Raw genomic sequence first — 20,967 nt, 5'->3', positions numbered from 1 at the left:
GAGGGGTAAAATCTCGGCCTGCCTTTCGTTAGGAAACTAATGCAGCTGGGCCCCAGGCGAGCGTGGGAGATCTGCCCTGTTCGTCCCAACGGAAACACATCACGAAGACGCGGCTCAACGCGGGCCAAAGGGAAATCCCGCACATTCCGGGATCGGCGCAGCCTCCGGTTGGTCTTCTGAGGCGTGGGGCCAAGGCTTGTTGACGAAGACAGTGGTCTGATAAGGGTACAAAGACGAGTATCGTGCGGCATCGGCTTAGGCTGAGGGGGTTCTTGTAATCGATTTTAATGCTTGGCAGGTTGCGAACTCGTTGCTTGCAATCGAAAACCGTCAATTGGGGGTATCAAGGAGCTATCGCTGATGCAAAAGTAGGCCATCCATCAAAACATAGTATGCCAAAACATCACCATCGAGACCAGACCAGTCAAGAATCCGAGCTGGGTGCCGAAACTGCCGGCGCCGTCTTTATGATCCTCATCGTCAGGATCCGTCGGAGGACCTACAAGAGGCCCCCGCTCGGGTCGCTCCGGGTCGCCTCCTATCGGCGCCCGGATCCAAGACTTAGGCACCTGTGTGAGGAAATCATACCAGTATCGTCCCATCTCCTTATAGCCGTTATTGTTGGGATGGATGCAGTCCTTGCGGAGGTAGTTGCCTGTGATAGTCGTAAAGTCTGCGACCAGGACATGCTTGCCGTCGTCGATGCGCTCCTTAACAACACCGGGGATGAGCGACTGAAATTTGCTCTCGCGCTCTCGTCTCTCCTCGTCGCATGAGCTAATGATAATGGCAACAATGATGACAGCATCAGGGCAAGCCTCGACCATCTGGTCGATCAGCACGCCGAGTCTGTTCGCGGCTCCCGTTGGATCGTTGCCCTGAACGGAGCGGTCGGGCCGCGCGCTCATGTCGTTGGTGCCGGCATGCAGAAGGATGATGTTCGGGCGCTGTTCGAGCGACGGCCCAACATGTTCATTCATGAACTGAATCGTCTGTCCGCCCCAAGCAGCCTGTCACAGTAAGTGTCTGGTTTAATCTGATTGGAATGCCATTGATGGGCGCGGCGAACGTACAAAGTATCCATCTGGAAGGATCCCCCTCTGTTGATCACCGGCGAAAAAGATTTCATTGCTCTCTGGTCACCATCAGTATTTGATTCGCATGCCGATCGGAGCTCTTTGCGTTGACGTACCAGATAAGAGCGCCTTCAACTCGCCCCTGTAGCCATTCCAGTCGCTGCTCCCGTCACCGACAGTAATCGAATCGCCGACACAAAGAATTCGAAGCTCCGTGTTCTCCTTGACGACCTCACCGGTCGGAGCCGACGTGTATTCCAACGGCAGAGACACAGACAAATTTGTGTGAATGCTGTAATCGGTGCTGGCCAGCGCCAGGACCAGCACGGATGCTGTGGCGATCATGCGTGGCGCCCGCATGGCGATTGCGACCGGGATGTGGAATGGCACCGAGCCGTTGGCTTTGCGTTTCGGAAGGAGGCTCTCGTGGTTGGGAGACGACGGGCGATCTCTACACTATCCAGGCTATATAAAGAGCATCTCTTTGCATGTGTCGTCATCTCGTGGCACAGCATCGGCGGCACAGCTCCAATCTCACGGTTGACTTAGCACAAAAACTGGGCAATCGTCACTTCTTAACCATCTTCACTCCCGCCATACGCTCGGCCATATGTGCCCAGACGGCGTGGTCACGGACCCATGCGGATTTGTTGGCGCGAGATGTCTTGGCGGCCTGTCGTCAGAGATGACTCGTAGCTCGGCATCCCGGGGGACTTGAGAGCGGGATGGGTGAAGGAACAGCTCCTGGTATGCCCAGGCTGACGTGGGAGATCAGCATCATAGTTGCCAAGACCCATGTGTCGCCGGGGATATCCAAAGCGTAATAGGGCTGACGGTGTCCCATTTGCTGCTGAACAAGGTGCTCCAGGCACTTGGATCCTTTTGGCACGCTTGGTTTACGTACGGCGGGTTCAGAGTTGGGGCCAAGCCGCTGAAGTGACCGCTAAGTCGTGGCCGGACCAGCCGGCTAGACCGAATTTCTTTGTCTTCTTGGCGAGCCCGAAGGCCGATCGTATCAAGGATCATCCATCCTCCCCCCAAAAAAGCCCACGGGAGGACGGCAAAGGCGGTCGAACCTCTCTAGTTCTGGTCGCGAGGCCGCTAGTAATTCCCTCCATCAAGAAACTTCGCCCCCCCCAAAGAAACGAAATCAGTATAACGTGCCGTTAACTACCCAAAACTTGCTTCTACTCATGGAGCTTGAGAACGAGGGAAAACAAACTTGTCTAACGAAGTCCCACAGTCTTGAAAAGTCCACCACCGTATTCCGTTTCACTTAGTCCTCATACAGGGTTATTTGGGCTAGCGCTCTGTAGTTGGTTCTCTGGCATCCAGGGCCAAGTCTCATTTCCGATAGTCTGGTCACGATGTCTTTCAGTGTTTTGTACATTCCAACAAACAGGACGAATCAATTCATCCCAGACGGCACACTCACTCAGCAAGGGCCTGTCTCTGGTCCCACATGGAACAGTTTTGCCACAGCTGTGCATCGATTAATGCATGAGTTTTTCGTCGAGAAAAAAAAGATTCATTCAGAAGCCCTCGGAACGACCCTCCCAGACTCTCCGGACTCCCGATGTCAGCATCTTCCAAAGAAGAGAGGCCTATTTCAGCCCCCTGATTTCTGAACCAACAGCGCAATCAAGTCAAAAGCAGACCGGGCCGTTCACTAACAGGCCCGAGTCTTGTGTTTCTTCCCCACGTGTCCCTTCCCAGAGGACCCCGAGCTTCTATGCTTCCGCTGCCCAGCCGCCACCCCGACGAGACCCCTGTCAAGTTCCTCGTAGTGTGAGGACGCGACGCTGCTCGCGCTCGTAGACGAAGACGAGGTTCTCGAGCACTGCGATTTTGTAGGCGCTGTCGACGAGCCATACCCTGACGCCTCGGAACCGGCAGCTTCAAGTTCTATTTCCTCTTCGCTGACGGGCGGGAACCCTCCGAGGAGCGAAAACGCCGACCCACGCCGGTGCGACGATCGCGGCGCCGGATGGAAGCCAAACTTGCGGCTCGCCGTCCCCTTGCGCAATTCGGGGAATGTCATTCCGGGCGACGTGGCGCATGTGGCAGCTGAAACCATGGCACGTCAGTCCTGGGCACGCATTCCTTTTATACTTCGGATGGGGAGTCAGGGATGGCTCACTGGATCTGCTACATCTCTCGCAACACCCATGAGCACAAGGCTCCTGTCGATACGCTGCTCTTGGGACGTTGACTGGGTCGTCCGACGTCTTCCAGATGATGTTGGTGCACCACCCAAGCTTGTTGGATGTTTGCTGGCACTGGCAGCATGACCAACTTCCGCCCATGGCCTTGTAGTGGCAATTTTGTAATGCACAGTCCGTGTTTGATGGCTGCGCTGCAGCGTAGCTTAGGTGCGAGCATGGTGTCTCGATGCCAGTGTCGAGGTCGATGATAGCCGCTGGGCAATAATGCCAGTTGACCGAGGTGTGGGAGCAAGGGTGATGGCGAGGATGTCCATGACACATCTTGGCGGTTGTCGTGTAATTGACTTCTCGTCGGGTTGTAGGTAAGAGAAGCAGGTTCAGGATGACGCTGCTTCTGTACTTGCAGCCTAACGATAAATGAGGATGGTGCACTGGTCAAGCAGCTGCTGCAGAACGTGCTAGAGGACTACGCCAACGAAGAGATTCTGCTACAAAACCGTCCAACTCTTTAACAGCGATCTCGACCAATCTTATAAAGAAATTGGTGGCCGAATAGTTCCGTCGAATGATTCTTCAAGACCGAAAGCATATCAGCTCAGATGGGCATTCTCGATCACTATTCCCATGATTCTCATCCTTCATCACAGATGAGGCCAATCCCCGGCCAAAACAACAGCCTCCTACACGCCCCCGACCTCATCTCAATATGCAAAGCACGCCAACCATCTCCGACATGATCGAGGGGGTAAGAGCCGATCTCGTTGTCTTTCCTCTCTCATCGAGTACAGTGTAGTTCTTCGCTCTGACGGGAATGATCTATGCAGGACCTAGTGGCCCAAGTTCCCTCCTCGATGCATCTCCTGGACCCAGCAGACCAGAAAGGCTATCAATGTCTCGGGTTTTGATATTGGCCTTGTGCGAAGACGTCCTCCACCCGGCGCTGCACCGAAGGCCATTGAGAAACATGAGTGACCACAGTATCCGGGTCTCGTAGTTCACGTATCTAAAACATCTCCCCGCCTCCTCCCCAACTTCGGTAAGTAACTGCACCGTAAGCAGATAATCTTTGTGCGACGCACTTGGCGTCCGGACGTGGCTAGAGCTGAAGGGGAAAACGCTGACGCCCGCTCATCTGGAACCTCATCCCCGGTGGCTGCCCGCATCTTCCGTGCAACGTCGATATATTGGTCCAACTGGCTGGTTCGCGGAGCGAAAGTGCGCGCTGTCGCACAAGAGTGAAATCGTTTCTGTGCCCTCCAGTCAGCCGGTTCGGTGTATTTTAAGAAGTGAGGCCGTTCGATCTTGAGACACAAGGAGAGGACAGGCCTGGCTGGAGGAGGCTTCCCCCTATTATTCGGCCACTCAACGCCCCTGGCGACTTGAGTCAACGGTTGTAGATCCAGCGACACAGGCGACACTGGTTGATCTGTGGTCTGCTACCATGTCACCCCAGAAACACGATGGGCTAGCCAAGTGTGGATGATTGGGTGGAACGGTAGCCTTGCCAAGTCCAGTATGCTTGATACTTCTTGGTTTTGAATAATGTAGACTCGGCCGTTGACCATCAGCCCACATGGAGGCGTGGAGCTTTCGCTGCCGAATCAAATTCCGCCATGAGCCATCACCCCCCTTCGCAACACAAGTGGTCAGCTGCGGGGAAGCGACATGCATCGGATGGGATCCTCGCCAATTTAGCGTCTGGTTCTTGCATCTTGTTGACCAGCTTCCGGCGGTTCGGCTTGTTTCCGCTGGACATGGGTTGCAGTCACGAGTGAATTTTGGGAGGGTTTTCATTTACGGCCGCATCATTGTTATGAGCTTCCAGTCGGTTGTTCAATGCTTGCACAGATTGCAAAAGACCTCAAGTTCCCATGATGTACAATCAACGCGATCGGGAGAAGAGGGAGAGAGGGGGGGCTGAGCTCAGCCGTCCGGCTTATGAAATTCGGCCAACTGAACCTAAAGTACTCAGCTGTGCTGGAGGGAGACGAGCGACTACTAGCTCACAATGTCAGCTTCAATGTGGCCTGACGTGAGATGACAGCGCTGACAGTGACGGTCTAAAAAGTCTTCTTTTATGAAGAGCATGGCCTCCTCCGCTCCTGGCTTTTCCGCAGTAAATATTTTGTTCAAAGCTGGAGCAGTCTTCGACAAGATCACAAACAACCTCTGATATCTCCAATATCATACTCACACAGCACAATGTCCGTAATCGAAGGATACCAAGTTGGCGAAATCGCTGCTCAGGCCGCTTTTACCTCTGACATTATTCTGGCCAACGGTATTGATCTCACTACTGCCGTCAGTCAGCAAGAGTTCGCGCGTCGACAGATGGACACTCGGAAGGGCATGTACATCAAGTATGTACCTTACCAGCCTCACAGTGTCACCGCTCAGGCTGTTGTTGGCGGACGCTATCTATTCAACACCTGGGACGATGCCTTAGACTATGACGACTGGACGACGAACGTCTTCGAGACGGGCGACCCACCACAGAAGTTTTGGTCCTCAAACATATTTCAGAAGGTTGACCGTTGGATTTGGCGTGTTTCGGGTGCCTGCCAGTTCTTTTTGCCCGAAACTCATGGTTTCACCCGCTTTCAACGATGGGAGTACGAAGGAGACAATGTCGAGGAAGAATTTCGGGGCGTTTATCCGAGCCTCCGAGAAGCTGCCAAGGCTCGAGGAGCTGCAGGTATCTGGCTTCTCTACCAGCCAGACGCTAAGTTGATTGGAATTCTCACGATTATGAAGAAACCAGAGGTCTTGACCACTGAGTCTGTTCACGAAGCCTTGGAAGAGCTCAAAGCCCAGCCTTCGTTTGGCTCCCTCATACCTTCGACTTTACGCCCTCGCTCTGTATTCGATAATTCAGCCTTGATACTCGCGATGTGGCTTCCAGTTTCTCGTTCGGCAGGCGGTGCTAACCAAGACACTCCTCTGGCACCTGTTCTACCATCAGTCACGGTTTGATTTCGCGTAGAGTATGGATTGATTGAGGCTCTTAGGATTATCAATGAATTGCCCGGGTTCGCCATTGGGAAAGAGATTGGACGTTGGCTATCACTACATACCATTTCGTAGAATTCATGTGCCAAGCTTCCATTCTACGAAGTATCTTGTTCAATCTAGCAAATCTCTAGCAGTCCAAGGGGGCCGCAGTACAGGCCGAGCAGCAAATATGCTCACAGCGATACTCATTGCCCTCGCTGATCATAATGCAACTGCACCTGCCTCCCATGTTCCAGCCCTTGCCACACCAGCAGCAGTTCCAGCACCTGTTCCGTGCTTCGTAGGGGCATGTTTTTAGTGGGCACTGAAGGGCTGAGTGCGATTCAAAACCCTGAGGTGGCGCGTAGGGAGCATTATGGTAGGTTACGTTTTTGCAAGTTCCGCGTCCGGTCGAGGAGATTTTCTTCGGTGCTGAGGCGCAGTAGTGAATTCGAGTGCAAACATGCTCGCATGGGAGTTTGTAGGTTGTTTGGTTGCACATGTTCGGAATATAATGAGTTTTCTGCAGAAAGATATCGGTGATAAGTAAATGGTAGACTTTAGGTTGCTGGGTAGTATGTCATAAAGAAGACACCAGAAACGAATTAGCATACCAGTTAAGTTTCTTTGAAGCGGTCTGAAAATGTACAATGGTTCATCCAGTAGAGCGGAAGCACTTGGTGTAGAACGCGGTCAAGCAAAGAAACGGATTGAGCATTCAGACGAGCCTGGTCTTCTTAAAAGGCAAACTAGATGGCTCAGGCTACCTGCGGTCAAGCACAATGCCACTTATCGTAGTTCTCTTGAAAACACCTTGAAGCACCAACTTCGTAACCGTATGTGGTCCGGCTGTCGAATCGGATAATAGCTGATTCTGCTTCTGCCCTCCATTCTGAAAGAGCCCGAAATCTCTCGGCCAATGTGGCTAGCTAGTGCTTCGGGAAAACACCGTTCTGATGCTGTTTTTATCCAACAGAAGCAAATAGGATGCGGTAATATTGGGAAGAAAACGTGGCATAAAACTGCCAAGTCTCAACTCTTGCATGCTTGGGTGGTGCCTGACTGATTAAGATGACCTGGGAGCTTACGAAAGTTGACGGAGCGATCACCACAGAGGAGGGTGCGCGAGCTATAGCCTGAAACGGGAGGGACGAAGATTCATACGTTATTCGCCCAGGAAACGATATCGAGCTGTCGACATTGTTGCCTGACTATGACTTGCACAATCTGAATGTGTTGGGTTACTGAAAGTGCTTTTACGATGTAACTGGATGGCTTGTGTGGCGCCGTTGGTCGGCGACCTAGATGCCTCGACCAGCTGCTTCGGGCAAGTAAGCCTTTGCAACACGCGAGGGGCTTTGTGTGACAGTTTCTCAGTTCAATATTCTTCCTCATCTAGAATTTCTTTTCGCTGTGTCTTGGCTGGCGTTGGCTGACAAGCCATCGCGTAGCAGCATATGAACAGCTTCTGATACGTGAGCCCCTGAACCCCTGACTCAATCAGCTGCAGAACCACTGATGGTTCCTACCTGACCTCCTAATTCTCATGTTGAGTAAACTAATCCTTGTCAGCTGAGATGTGCCGGATGAAGTGACTCTTTCGAATCCTTGCATCGCTTGAAGCTGGCCTGGCATTTGTCAAGCCCAGCTGCTTGACGCCGAGAGCCCTTTGAACTACCCATTGTTTCCATCTTGACATACAATTTTCATACCATCGAGAACCTCACTCTCGGGTATCTTGAGTGCAGCCTTCACAGGCTCGATGGTAGCAGAATGTGTCAGGACTCTTTCTCATCTTATGACCACACCATCGCAGCACGTTGTTGCCTCTCTGGCACTGGCAGCATGTCCAACGTCCTCCGAGATCCTGCAGGCGACAGGTGCCCGAACTACAGTCTGGTGATACAAGACACCCTGATGTAGCGCAGGGGTTCGAGTAGTCCACAGACTGGGCTTGGTCGTAGAACGAGCAATCGCATGGAATTCCGTTCTTGCCTTCTGAGTCCCAGACCGCGTCGGGGCAAAATTCGTAGTGAACCACATAATCGATAGCCCGGCGACAGGGGGAGACATGATGGTGGTGAAGGTAGTAATAGGTGCACATGATCACGCTTTGGAGCGGCTTTTGTGGGACAGTTTCGTGCTGGCAATCTTGGACACCGAGCAGCCGTTTTTGCGCCACGTTCGTTTACTCGGCCAAATATTGTTTCGGCCCCTGAGTCGTATTCAGGCCGGCTTCCAATGGGTGAGTACGTCGCGAAGACCTTTTACAAAACCTGAATTTTGTTCTTGACGCCTTGAAAAGACGGATTTGAATTTTTGCCTTTGTTTTCCATCAGGCTTACAGTGGCTTGAAGGGTGAAAGAAGTTGCCTCACCTGTAATTATTCTGAATCGTGGCTTCAGTCGTACCTCAACTTGAGACCATGGAGTGGGTTTTGTCAGGTACAATTATTATGTCTGCTCCGCCGTAACTGTTTAGAAGCGTAGTCAGTACGAGCATCGATTCTCGGAGATCGCTCGTGGCATGGGGAAGACGCTTGGTTTTATATCTTAATTCAATCATAGTATGGTTTCCTTGATACAAAGAAGGCTCAGTTGATTCTGTGAACCCTGAGAATCGGCAACACTACAACATGAATACATTCCGACATCCCATGCTCCGGTGTATGGCGAGGTGTTCCAGCTGAAGGCCATCCCGAGTCTGTGATCACGATCCGGAGCCCGATCTCCTTCCTCAAGCCGTCACAACCATGCTCGGGTGAGCCACGCTGTTGACATCTGGTTGGCTTCGATAATTGGCCGCCATTGTCAAACTGAATGATGGTCTCCCATGCCGGCTCTGAGAGGGCGACAGAAGCACGTGGCGTTCGCATGTTCGTGGATACTGTCTGTGTCAACACACCCGTATTCTTACATCCCCCGAGTCAAAACCACATGGCCGAGACATGGATACACAGGAATAAGACATCTGGCTCCGCTACCTCCGCTTCCTCGGCTGAGCTTGAGAGTGGAAATCTCATGAAATCACATGGCTTGTGAGAGCACCGTTCCAGAGTGGCCACTTGCGAAGAATACTGAGGCTAAAAATGTCAAAAGAAGAGCAATCGAATGAAGTGATGGAACCCAATGTAAAACTCTACTAGGCTTCTGGAAGGCGACACAGAGTGTATATAGCTCCGGATCGCTGTTCGTCCGACAATGCTTGTGCTCCTTACCGGTCTTAGGGGAATGAGGTAGACCCGTTCCATGCCTTTCACGACACTGTTGACGGATATCTTCGAGGTCGTCGTGAAAGGTAGAGTGGCTGCTTTGTCACATGTTTCTTCACCTGGTAGATTTTTAACTTCTTCCGTCGATGTCGATGTTCGAGCGCATGAATGCAGGAGGCCCTTCCGCAGTGCTAACCAGTATGTCTGATACAAATCACTCCAACGATGACAATATTATTTCGAAGATTTTCGCTATTGGCCATCAGCTAATTTCAAAGGGCGAGAATGACGGGCTATGCAGTCAAACCGACACTACTGCACTGCTGAAATACTGAACAGGTGGCTTCCTACCAGACGATTGAGCTTTGAAAGATGCGCTTTCGGTACTGGTACCACAGATGCCATTGCATGTCGATTTCGTACACAGAGCCATTTATAGCCCATGCGGAAAGTAGCTGAACCGCATTCGTGATACGCACGTGCCGATATCCATCAATGCGGAATGGGACCATGCCGAGCATGTTTTTACGCAGCTATGCACTGTCATCTGTCCTTCGGACGCAATTCAAGCCTAACTGACTCATCGGCGTCCAGGAGGAGCAGTAGTCAGCCGACATAGATTCTGCTTCGTGGCACCTCACGGGTATCTTTGTTCTCGTCGTTCGTCCAATCTCGCAAGGTTGACTGACGTGAACCACTGCTGATGAGCGACTTCGCTGGTGGTCGCTGGCCCGGTAGGCTCCGAGGTGGCTAGACAGCACTACGCATAGCATACCTATGGCTTCCTAATTGGGATTGGAGATTGTGCAAAGGGGCTTCGCTATAAGTTCGTTCATCGTATCGATAAACGGGCTCGAATTTGGAGGCTGTCCAGGCCGACTCCCGGCTGACAGCAGCACGGTTCTTGCCATTGATCACGTCATTTCACGCAGAAGCTGACAGATCCGGGCCAGGTGGTTGAGTGGGTTCAGGGGTTTGAACAATCGTCCGTGCATGAATGATCTGGACACCTGTGAGCCTGCTACTAGGCTGATGCTACGATTTTGCTACTGATTCCAGCCAACAAGGCTGAAACACGCAAAACTTGGTAGCAAAAGCCATTTATTGGTGAGTTTGAATTGCACCATGCACTGCGATGACAGGTTGAAGCGTCAAGCTGATCGTTGGTCTGCAAGGATGACGCTTCGCCAATTCCCAGCGCCCGACACAGGTCGTTCGGAATGGAGTCAAGCTTGAGCATAGAAAAGACTCGTTGACACGGATCAGCAGCTCGCCAGGGCTCGTGCATGGTCATGTCACAGAGACTGGCCAGCACCAATCTATGCCGGCGCATATGCGGGCGAACCGGCGGATGATGGAGAGGACAAAGCCGACGGCTTGAGGAGGTACTCAAATATGGCGTCGAGAGGCTACTAAAAGAGGATGCAGCTGCATGATCTTGCAGCAGTTGAAACCTTCTGACAAGCAGGAAGTACACTAGGAGTTGACATGCAGCGTGCATGCGTCGATCCCGCAAACCGCAGGCCAACTGTTAGTTCCAAAGCGAGCGGTGGCTTGGTCCCCATGCAAAGTATCTTGTTTCCGCGAACGCAACATGCGACACACTGGCTAAACAGACGCCATGCGATTGTCTTTTGCGCACCTTGAGAGGTAGTCCTGGTAGGGTCAGTAGGCGATTCAGTGCTGGTCAAAGGCCGAGGGGTGACAAATTCGGACCATGATCCGGCAGTTGGGGGACTACCCCGAACGCAAGTCTAGGGCTGGCTATTTTCTGGGAAAGAATACGAGCGGCATCAACGCAAATACCGGCCTTGAGGACTCTGAGCGAGCATACCCACAATAAAGCGTCATCCACTAGCACTGGTTGGGGTTAGAGATTTAGCAAAGGATATGCCCGACGGACATGCTATGGATGTTCACGAGCTACAACTCGATCTTTGTAGTCCTTGGCCTTCTGTCTTGCGTACTGCTAGAGGCCTTGGGCGAAAACCCAGCGGAGACCAGGCCTACACCTCCACTCCAAAGCCTGTGTGGCTGGACCTATTGAAGCTGCTGCTTGCCAAACAAACAGCAGCCGCCGACAAATACGCCACAAGTCATTTTATTTACGCCGCCAACCCCATACCTCAGCTGTCACTATGCGGCAAGGGAGAGAGGGTAAAGAAATCCTCGAAGGGAGAAAGATGCGAGCCATGTGCGACATCACGTGGGGCGGGCCGAAAACGGGCGGGATGAAGTAGTGGAATTCAAGTTGACAGCTATGCCGCTGCCACATGCCTCGAGAGCCTGTCAGATGACATTTTCTTTTACCGTATCCACGTCAAACTTTATTATATATCATGTCATAATTAGACATGTGCAAACAATCAAAGACATTCTGGTGATTCACGCTTGTACCTATGCCTATCCCTGGGATGTATATATGACAGTCAGGTCTCACATTTCGCCGGCAACAAAAGATTATGATCATGTTGGTGGGAGATACTATGTACTCAGGCGAATCCAGCGGGGATCCTATGATCACCCTACCCATGTTCCAATCACGCCGATAGGAAAGTGGTGGGTGGACGCCAAGTTCGCTCCCCCGCCTGCGCGACATTCTCAGGCCAGTATTGAAACTCTTTGACCACATTGACGTTGCATCATAGTCCCACATGAGCGGACTGGCCAGTACCTGTGAATGGAACGCAATACCTCCAATGCTTCCACCCCTGAGGACTCCCATCAATTTACTGGGTCGCTTAAAAGGCTCGCTCGTTGGATTATCTGTCGGGGTGAGACTTCAGTCAACGGTGACAGACTGGCGTATGCACGCTCAGCGAGCCTCCCTGCGATCGTGCCCACAAATCTTTTCATTCAACAGGCCTGCGCCGTGGAGAGTATGGCGACGACGCAGAAAGCCAGAGGGGCGCCGGGTCATATAACGGCTTGGCGGACACCTGAGTTCGCCCGAGACGAGCTCGGCCCGAAACGAGGAAAAGGTCGTGGTTGTCATGGTGGATTGTCAACCAGCTCATAAGGGGAACAAAGGGGGTCGCTAGTCTACTCAAGTAATGGCGCGGAAGCTTCATTTCCACGAGCCACTGTTGAGATGAGATGCGAGCGGAAACCTTCCTCGCTCTCGCTCCTGCTCCGCAAACGATCATATGGCCTACAAAGCTGAAAGTAGACAGACTTGACGAGGACCGAGAATTGGCGTCTGTCGGACTGCTCTCCTAAGCCGCGGCTGTCTCGAGTCTTCGCCCCTGACAGCCATGCTCTGACTCGTCTGTTGAGGAACAAACCTGATTGACGCTCATACGCAATGCTGCAGCTCCATTCGAATAAGAAGTGATGCTGATGACTCGCAGCTGCTCTTGTCACACTCATCTTCTTCTGATAGGAAGGCACATGCCAACGGAAGCGTCCAGAGCCTGTCAAACTCGAAAGGGCGAGAGAGCCCACGTGAAGCGAACACTTTTCCAGACGTGGCAGCTCAACACTGGCCGTGCAGATGCAGATCAGCAGTCCAAACACCTCATCCTTGAGTTGAGCCCCTACGCAAGACAAAAGCACCCCCTTTCTGTGCGCCTCATCGTGTGGTCTGGCGCTCGGAGGCGTATTAAGGTCCGACGTTGCCGCCAATGGGAGGCCGGAATAGCCAAAATGATTCGAAATTGCAGAACCATCAAACAAGTTCATGATAGTCTCGTGGGGGGTATCACTGATAACAGAAGATCTTACAGACGAACAGCCAGTTGGTCATCGATGTAGGACTCACACGATGAGGAGGTTGACTTCAATCAAGGCACGCAACATCTAGCGCCCGTCCAGCCATCAAGGGAGACGTGGCATCGCAGCAGCGTGACGCGTAATGAAAATCTTTGGAAAAGTGCCCAGGCATCAGCTTGCCATCAACCTTGATTGCTTCAGCTGATGTGGTCGAACTTGTTGCTCTACCCACATGAGTAGCGAGACATGGAGATGCAGCTCGAGTCACAATGCAACCATCTCCTCGTAGCGAAACAAAAAGAACTCAGTACCAACGCTTGAGCAATATGAATGTATGAACACCCGGCGATCATAACAGTACCTAACATCTCATGCCCCGAGTGCCATAGGTGAAGGCAATGTGTCCCCTTCCAGTGCCCCTGGGATCGGAACACTCATCCAACCATGCCTTCCTTTTCCCGTTTGCAGTCAAGCGTTTGGACCTTGTGCCACGCCACTCTATTCCGCGGCCGCTCTCGCAACACCCCATGTCTGTCACCACAAATAGGGATTAGATCAAAGCATACCACCGTGCGCCTGCCGTTGGTGATGCTCTTGACCGACAGTGCAAGCCAAGCTTCAGTCTCGCCTGGAGCTCCCAGATAGGTTTCATCGACCGCGTTAGGTCACAGCCCGGATGGAAGACTCACAACGAAGTGAGTCGGTCGCCAGAGCCGAGAATTATGATGACGATGCCCTGCCATTCGGAACCCTCTCCATATTGATACGACACAAAGACGATTGGAGGCCAAGCCGGAGAGGGCCTTAGGAGAAAGCACAACCCAGCGCCAGGGGAGTCAGTCCACAACACCATCAGGCGAGATGACCCTCTGCAGCCCAGTGAAGACCAAAGACACCCCTGGAAAGGGAGGGGGTCATCGCCCGGGCGGGCCAGCTGGAGCTGCCCTCCACTCCTAGCACACAATATCCCCGCCGGGTTATGGCGTCGCACCACAGCTTTGTCTGGTACATACCATTGTGTCTTTTCATGACACCAGGGCCCCATCAGCCGACTCATTAGCGATCACGCAAAGTGGACAGGAGTCCGGCAGTCAGTCCTGTCAACCCTCTGCAAGGTCCAATCACAATACGGAGGCATGGGGAAAGACTCGGTAGCTTTTCCAGGGAGATGTTGTCAGGCGCCTCCAATCGCGCCCCTCTCTCAGAGACAGCAGGGAGATTCACCGGTCTCCCTAGGGTATGAGTGCCCACAAGGCGCTACCAAACATTGACAAGTCCGTCGGCAGCCTGGTGAACAGACTCGTTCTTATAGGCTGTCACACTGGGCAACCCCCGCCCCCTCCGCGCATATGTCAAGTCTGCAAGGTCAGAGCTCGCATGCAGGAGCTTGATGCAAGTAGCTGGAGTGAACGTATGGAGGGGAGAAGTGGAGGGGGGTGGGTTTCTTCAGCAGGCAGGGGATGCACATCATCACGTCGCCCACAGTCCACACCCATTCTGTGGAAAGCCCACCAATCGGTGAGTACTCTGGGCTCCTTGTCGGCAGTCAATGGCGAGGAAAGGTCCGAGAACCGATTTCTATGGACTCGAGGCGGGTTCATTTCTCTCTGATGTTATTTGATGGTCATTGTTGAGAGACCTTCCAGGCAGGGCTTCGTGGAACATGACAACCTTGGCACAATTACGGTTGCCGTCTCCGAGCCTGCTATATGCACTTGACGGCAGTATCTCGCTTCATTGTATCTGTCAGATCTCGGGTATGACATGCCGTAAGCCTGCCTGAAACGAGGGCCGTCCCGCCTGTCATGGTCTGGATATAGATGCACACAGGCGCCCAGAACGGCATGAAGCGACATCATTCATCTGCTAAGACTGAGCCCAAGAATCTGACAGCATTTATATGTGCAACAATGCGCCAATTGCAAGAAAGTACATGTCCACAAACCCATTTTTCAGCGCGACTGTATTTCTCAAGCGTCCTCCGCCATATGTGCATTTTACTAAGTTAATCATTTCGTACCTGTTGGATACAGGGGGGAAGCCTCGTCGTTGCTTTGAGGAAAGAGGCATTGAAAGCGAGACAAAATAGAGAGAGAGAGAGCAAAAGTAGAGTAGCTAAAGAAAGGAGCACCATCATTCCCCATCACTATCCTCGAGGACAAATGCAGCTGAACCGGCCGTATACTTAAGTGTAGGGTATACGTCCGTGGGTACCACGGGGAAGATTCGGTCAACTGGGTCATCGCCGTAGGCAGTCTGCCAAGGAACAGACATACTCGTAGGGATGGACCAGCCCAATTTGGAATTCCGCAGCCACAGTCTGACAAGGTGACGTGTGTGTAATTCAGTGTCTAAATATGCGTCCCGACTGTGCAAGAGCGCCCAGTTATTGATGAGGATGATATCTCCAGGCTGAGCTTCAATGCGGACTCGATTTCTGTGACAGGCTGCTTTCAAGGCGTCGAGTGCTGCCCTCTGACCAAAGCTCAGATCTGGGACCAGCGCCTTATCTGAGCCACGGGGCGAGGACTGGGGTCCTAACCGAGCTGGGTCAACGCTGACCAGTAGTCGTCCCTGATGGAACGTTAAGAGAGGCGCCTGGATGTATCGACAGGGAGCTGCAGGCCATTCTGGTTCCAATAATGATCTGACCACGCAGGTAGTTCGGGCCTGTCTTTTAGAAATTTGGATCGGCCAATTGGGTTCCAGCAAGGTCTGAAGAGCGCCTGGGCAGGAAAGAAGATCGTTGAAGACCGATGACGCTGAAGAGACATATGTATTGCCTCCTTCAGCAGAGCAGCCGCGAACATGAAGAGCGATAATGTCTGTTCCCATGTCTGTGTGAAATGGCAATGAGGCGTTTGAGTGTATTCCATGCCTCTCTTTGCGAGGAACCTTCCATCCCTTGGATTCGGTAATGTGCGACAACATGTGTCCCTGCTTGTTCTGGAGGCCTCTTTGGTCACCTATGTAGGATGTAATGCCTAATAAGACAGTCACACTATCCTCGACAGAGTAGCATGAAGTGGCGCCGCGAAGCACACAGAAGCCAACACCCTCATGGATGGTATGCGCACATTGCTGAAGCTTGTCGACAACGCTCGAAGGCAAGGGGAATCGAGTGTGGTCAATTTCCTCAGGGTCGAGACCTAAGTCTTCACTCATCTGTGGTCAGCGAGACGAACCCGGCCTTCACGACTGAACAGGGCTTACCGAGTAGGTACTCAAGAGCATTGTCAATATGGAGCCTATCTTTCGCTAGATCAATAGTATAGACTGATGGATCAGAAAAGCTGTCCTGGTGCCACGCCAGAGGTCCTCCAATGGGCTTTCGTTCGCGTGTGGGGGAAGTGAGAGCCGAAGAGATCGTCATGTTGATGACGATGGCCTTAGCCTAGTAATTCGAGACTGGTTTCGAAGCACACGACTTGCCACCGGCCGGTCTGAGGCAGAATTCAAGAATGCGATTGAGGTCACTAAGGCCTCAAGAGGAGGTGAAGCAGGAATCCATGCTGAGGGCTCTCTATTTAAACAACTTGGGATGTTCAGGGCCTGGGGAGCGTGGCACACCGATGGATCGATTGTTTCGCCGCGGATGGTTCCCGCACGCCATGATGAGCTATAGCCCTGCAGAGGCGGAAAGAAGCGTTGTATCAAGGTTGCCGGGTACAAGCGAATCGAGGTGAAGGAGGGGGTTTCTCGCCCATTGTGGTGTAGTGGGATAGGACGGATGGGCAGCTGGTGTTCCCCGGCGAAAGATGGCGACAAGATCGCGGAAAAGACCCCCGGCCCTTGTCAGGAGTGACCATCGTCGGAGCTTAGCTCGGGAGGGGATATGCGTGTGTTGTGGCCAGAATCTAAGCTGCTAGAGAGCAGAGGTCGAGGCCCGTCAGGAGAATCGTGGGTACGTGTGACGTGACGGAGCTTCGGAAGATGGGCCTGGCGACTAGGGTGCCATGGTATTTGTGGTCACTGAGCCATGTACAGGATGCGCGCCACTAGGCTTCCTACCAGGGGCATTTGTCCGGACCAGTCCGTCGTCAATGGCTTGTGGACCCGCGTACTTTCGGGTGGCTGAAGTCGGCCAGGTTTAGTAAGTCGTCAGATCAGGATGACAGGCCGATTGACGATACGAAGGTGTCGTCGATATGATTTCGGCTGTTGCGATACGACCAGGATGGGACAAGGTAGGCATTGGAATGATGGGAAGGCCGTTCTTGGCCAACTGTCCGGCCGGCAATTGTCTAACACCATGTGTGGTTGAATTGGTTGTACTGTAGGTACATGATCATTTAGTGACTACATCACGGAAACGGCGGATCTCTTACAGCATTGTAGCTGAGGGCTCGCGGGTTTGGTGACCTAATGGTGGTGATTAGGGATGCCGATGCCAGATCGGAGCGTTTCCCCCACTCCTACCGCGAGGCACAAGGTGGGGCCGTTGGGCCTTGATGGCGTTCTCGCCTCCAAGGGTGATCGTGGTGGCTCCATTTCGGGTTGAGAGAATCTGATGGATGATCTTTCACGCGCTTCCCCAACTTATCGTCTGGGAGCGATAGGTAGATCATCCAAGGTGAGTGAAGACCCCCCACGGGGAATCGGGAGTCAAGGAATTGGCGGCCTAGACCAGGTCGAGGATCGCAGTGCTCTCTTGGGCTCCCGTGTCCCAGACCGACCACTGACTCGAACGAGTTCTCAATGCCGATGCTTTGATCCTGCAGGATGGGCATGTATATGAAGAAACTTAAACATGGTTTCGGGTGCGCCAACACTAGGGCCGGGCTAGCAGCCGATTGGGACCATGTACTCCTCTCGGTGAGCCCGCAAGAGGGACTGATGATAGTTAGAGTTTCAATGGTATCCATATGGCCTGTCAGATAACCCCTTCTGCCCCTGCATTGACAAGCTTGGCAGCCCACGCTCCATCCAGCGGCAGTCCAAGCCAGGTCGGTCACCAGTACATCAAATTTGTCTGACGCGTACAGCGAGCGAGCGCGCTTCTAGGCTCTGTGCGCGGCACCCAACAGCGCGAAGAGGGCTGATGGCTCGAGGCTACAGATAACGCGGAGGACGACTATTTGCTCGGCCCTTGTTGACTATTTGTTCTGCCCGACAGGGGTAAAGCCACAATAGACAAGGGTCAAGCCACAAACACAGCCCCACTACTGGAATTAGCTGTGGCACCTATGTACTTATTCTCGTCTCTTGTATACTCGAGTCTCTCGATGAGTTCCGAGCTATATCCGGCTGACAAAGCAACGCAGGCAGCCCCCTAAGGCTCTACACTTACCCTATCTTCCACCACATTATCAATACCCTCGAACTTAACAACAACAACAATAACAACACCACCACCACCACTACTACCACTAAATACGCCTATTTTAAGCCCTCCAGATATCGCTAACGCCTCATTTTATCGTTAAAAGAAGTCTCTCCGATACCTCATTTACCGATAGACTTACCGGCCAGCACCGAGGCCGCTACCGAGCATCGCCTTCCTCCAAAATCAACTACCCGTCCCGAGGAACCCTCGAGCAGGAGGCAGATAGAATCAGGAGGGAGGCCTTAGCGCGTCGCCTGCTTCGCTATTCGAGCGACTCAAAGGTAGGTACAAGGGACGAGGAAAGGTACATAGCAGCCACAGCCAATTCCAGTAGTGGGGTTGTATTTGTGGCTTGACCCTTGTCTAGTGTGATTTTACCCCTGCCGGGCAGAGCAAATAGTCAACAAGGGCCGAGCAAATAGTCGTTCTCCACCAAATAGCACTGTTTGCTTTGATGTCTTAGGGTTGATGAATGCAATCAGGTCGAACGTGGCTAGGTTATCTTGCGCATTATCCTACAGAGAAACCCCGCGACTCCAAGCCTCGAATCGTGACAAGTCATCTGGCAACCTGATCAGGCGAGCCACAGCCTGTATGAGAGGTGCGAGCTGCGAAGACCTACAAGTCAGGACCAAACATGTCGGCCGGCTTGCTACGAGCACGTCGACGGGCGTCAAATACCGAAGCTGAGAAGGGAGGGCAGCGTGGTGATTGGTGTTCGAATGCAGGGCGCAAGGCGACAGCGGGCGGGGATGGAGACTCAGGGTCCGGCCGAGCATCCGGGACGCGTGGTCGTATACGGGATGGGGATTCCCAGCCTCAGAAACAGCTAGGTCGGGTTGAGGCTAGATCAGGGGCGTGAAGCTTTTTCTGTTTGTCGACATGAGTAAAGCACGCACAACACGGAGGCCCAGCGAAGAAGAGGCTCTGGTGGTGCCGGGTGCAGCCGATCGCCAGGCTAGTGAAGCTTGACTGTGCGCATAGAAAATACAACGCAGGCACCAGCAAAAAGCAAGGGGGAAGGGGCCAGCGGGCTGGTCGGTCAGGTACGAAGACCTCGTTCTGGCTTGGACCATAGCAAAGGCCCGAGCTTCTCGTGTCTTACCTAAGGCACAAATTTCTATTCTAGCCAATGATGAGAAACGATTGTTGATTGCTGCTGCCAAGAGATTGCTTGATTTAAGCCCTGCGATTCCCGGCCCCGGCAGGAACAAGGGGGGGGGGCAGGGGAGCAGGGGAGCAGGAGGGCAGGGGCCTGGTAGTCTACCATGTAGGAAAGGAAGGGAATGTACGATCCAGGCCCTGAACGGCTGGTCTTCTTATCAGTCGTCGCTCCTGGCGGCGGAATACGAGGGCAGGATAGGATGGCCCATTGTAGGCAACAACCATAGTTTTCCTTCGAGCGCAATGCTCCTGGCCCCCCCGGTCCATGGCCTGTCCATGCACTAACCCCCACCTGCACCCGCCCTCTCCTGGCTCTGTGCCTGCCTCCTTTTCCCAAAAGCAGCAGTCCAGGCACCCATTTGACGATATCCGTCTTGTTCTCCTGCTCCCCCTTTTGCTGCCGCCTTTCCGCCTTCCGTGAGCCGATTGAGACTTCCCTGAACTCTCTCTCTCTCTCTCTATCTCTCTCCCCATACCCACACACCATCTTCTTGGTCTCCCGTCGCACCGGCTCGCAGCTGTCTGGCTTTTTCGCCGCCCATCCTCCTGACCTCGATCCTGTATTTGTGTCGACCGGTCGTATTTCATCATTAGCTACCTTCATCGCTACTCATCTTTTGGTTCTCCCATCTCCACGTCCCGTGTTCCACGCCGCGTCGATATTCCCTGATCCTTGACTGCTTATCTAAGGAGGAAAGCCAAGCCCATCAAGTGGACTCGGACCGTCACCACCCCGTCAGATCAACAAGAATAAGCCAACAAACAATCCCATCTGCTCCCAGCACGGCCTTTGCGTTCACAGCATTCTGCGCCCTGGACGTACATTTCGCCCTTCCTTGCACACAACGTGCCTCGAGCTTCTCTGGGCTCCGCGAGAACAACTCCATTACCACAATTTATCTCGGCAATCTTGCCTTGAATACGACCGTCTCATTTCGGAACATTCAGTTTTCGCCACATCCTGCACCTGCAGCTCATTGACCTTATCAGCAACACGTCCCCAAACCCCAACAACCCTGCCAGCGAGCGAGACGGGCCTCCTCATCTCAGCTTGCTCACGTACCCGTGCTTCTCAGTAGCCCAGCCACATCTCCGTGTCTCCATTTTGCTGCGATCGGCGCGCGCAAAAAAAAAAATCCCGGCACTCTCCTTTCTCCTCAATACCATCATCTCGATAGCGTGGCACCAGTCCCAATCGCGTGTCATCGACGTACCCATCCGGTCGCGAACGCTGCGTTAGTGCATCTCCCCTGGAGCACTGAAAAAAGAACCTACAACCCTGGACCAGCCAGCCAACCAGCCAGCCAGCCGCTCTCTTGCAGC

The 20,967-nt window shown here is 53.0% G+C and overlaps 3 protein-coding genes across 3 annotated transcripts; 1 reads left to right on the top strand and 2 right to left on the bottom strand.

The window, feature by feature from the left end:
* Positions 1-380: 380 nt before the first annotated feature.
* D7B24_009466 (uncharacterized protein) lies at positions 381-1,436 on the bottom strand (the record flags this gene model as incomplete). Its single annotated transcript, XM_028643540.1, has 3 exons — positions 381-992; positions 1,074-1,135; positions 1,193-1,436. The coding sequence occupies 3 exons, from the start codon at positions 1,434-1,436 to the stop codon at positions 381-383; spliced, it is 918 nt and encodes a 305-aa protein (XP_028492932.1).
* Positions 1,437-2,608: 1,172 nt separating this feature from the next.
* D7B24_009465 (uncharacterized protein) lies at positions 2,609-3,117 on the bottom strand (the record flags this gene model as incomplete). Its single annotated transcript, XM_028643539.1, has 2 exons — positions 2,609-2,646; positions 2,751-3,117. The coding sequence occupies 2 exons, from the start codon at positions 3,115-3,117 to the stop codon at positions 2,609-2,611; spliced, it is 405 nt and encodes a 134-aa protein (XP_028492931.1).
* A 2,326-nt stretch (positions 3,118-5,443) lies between these two features.
* On the top strand, positions 5,444-6,214 carry D7B24_009464 (uncharacterized protein; the record flags this gene model as incomplete). The annotated part of the gene is made up of 1 exon (XM_028643538.1): positions 5,444-6,214. One exon carries the CDS (start codon positions 5,444-5,446, stop codon positions 6,212-6,214), a length of 771 nt encoding a protein of 256 aa, XP_028492930.1.
* Positions 6,215-20,967: the final 14,753 nt, after the last annotated feature.

The sequence above is a fragment of the Verticillium nonalfalfae genome (genome assembly GCF_003724135.2).
Source record: "Verticillium nonalfalfae strain VnAa140/NRRL 66861 chromosome Unknown scaffold_94, whole genome shotgun sequence".
Classification (NCBI taxonomy): domain Eukaryota; kingdom Fungi; phylum Ascomycota; class Sordariomycetes; order Glomerellales; family Plectosphaerellaceae; genus Verticillium; species Verticillium nonalfalfae.
The sequence above is the reverse complement of the archived record's forward strand: the minus strand, read 5'-3'. Positions and strand labels throughout refer to the sequence as shown.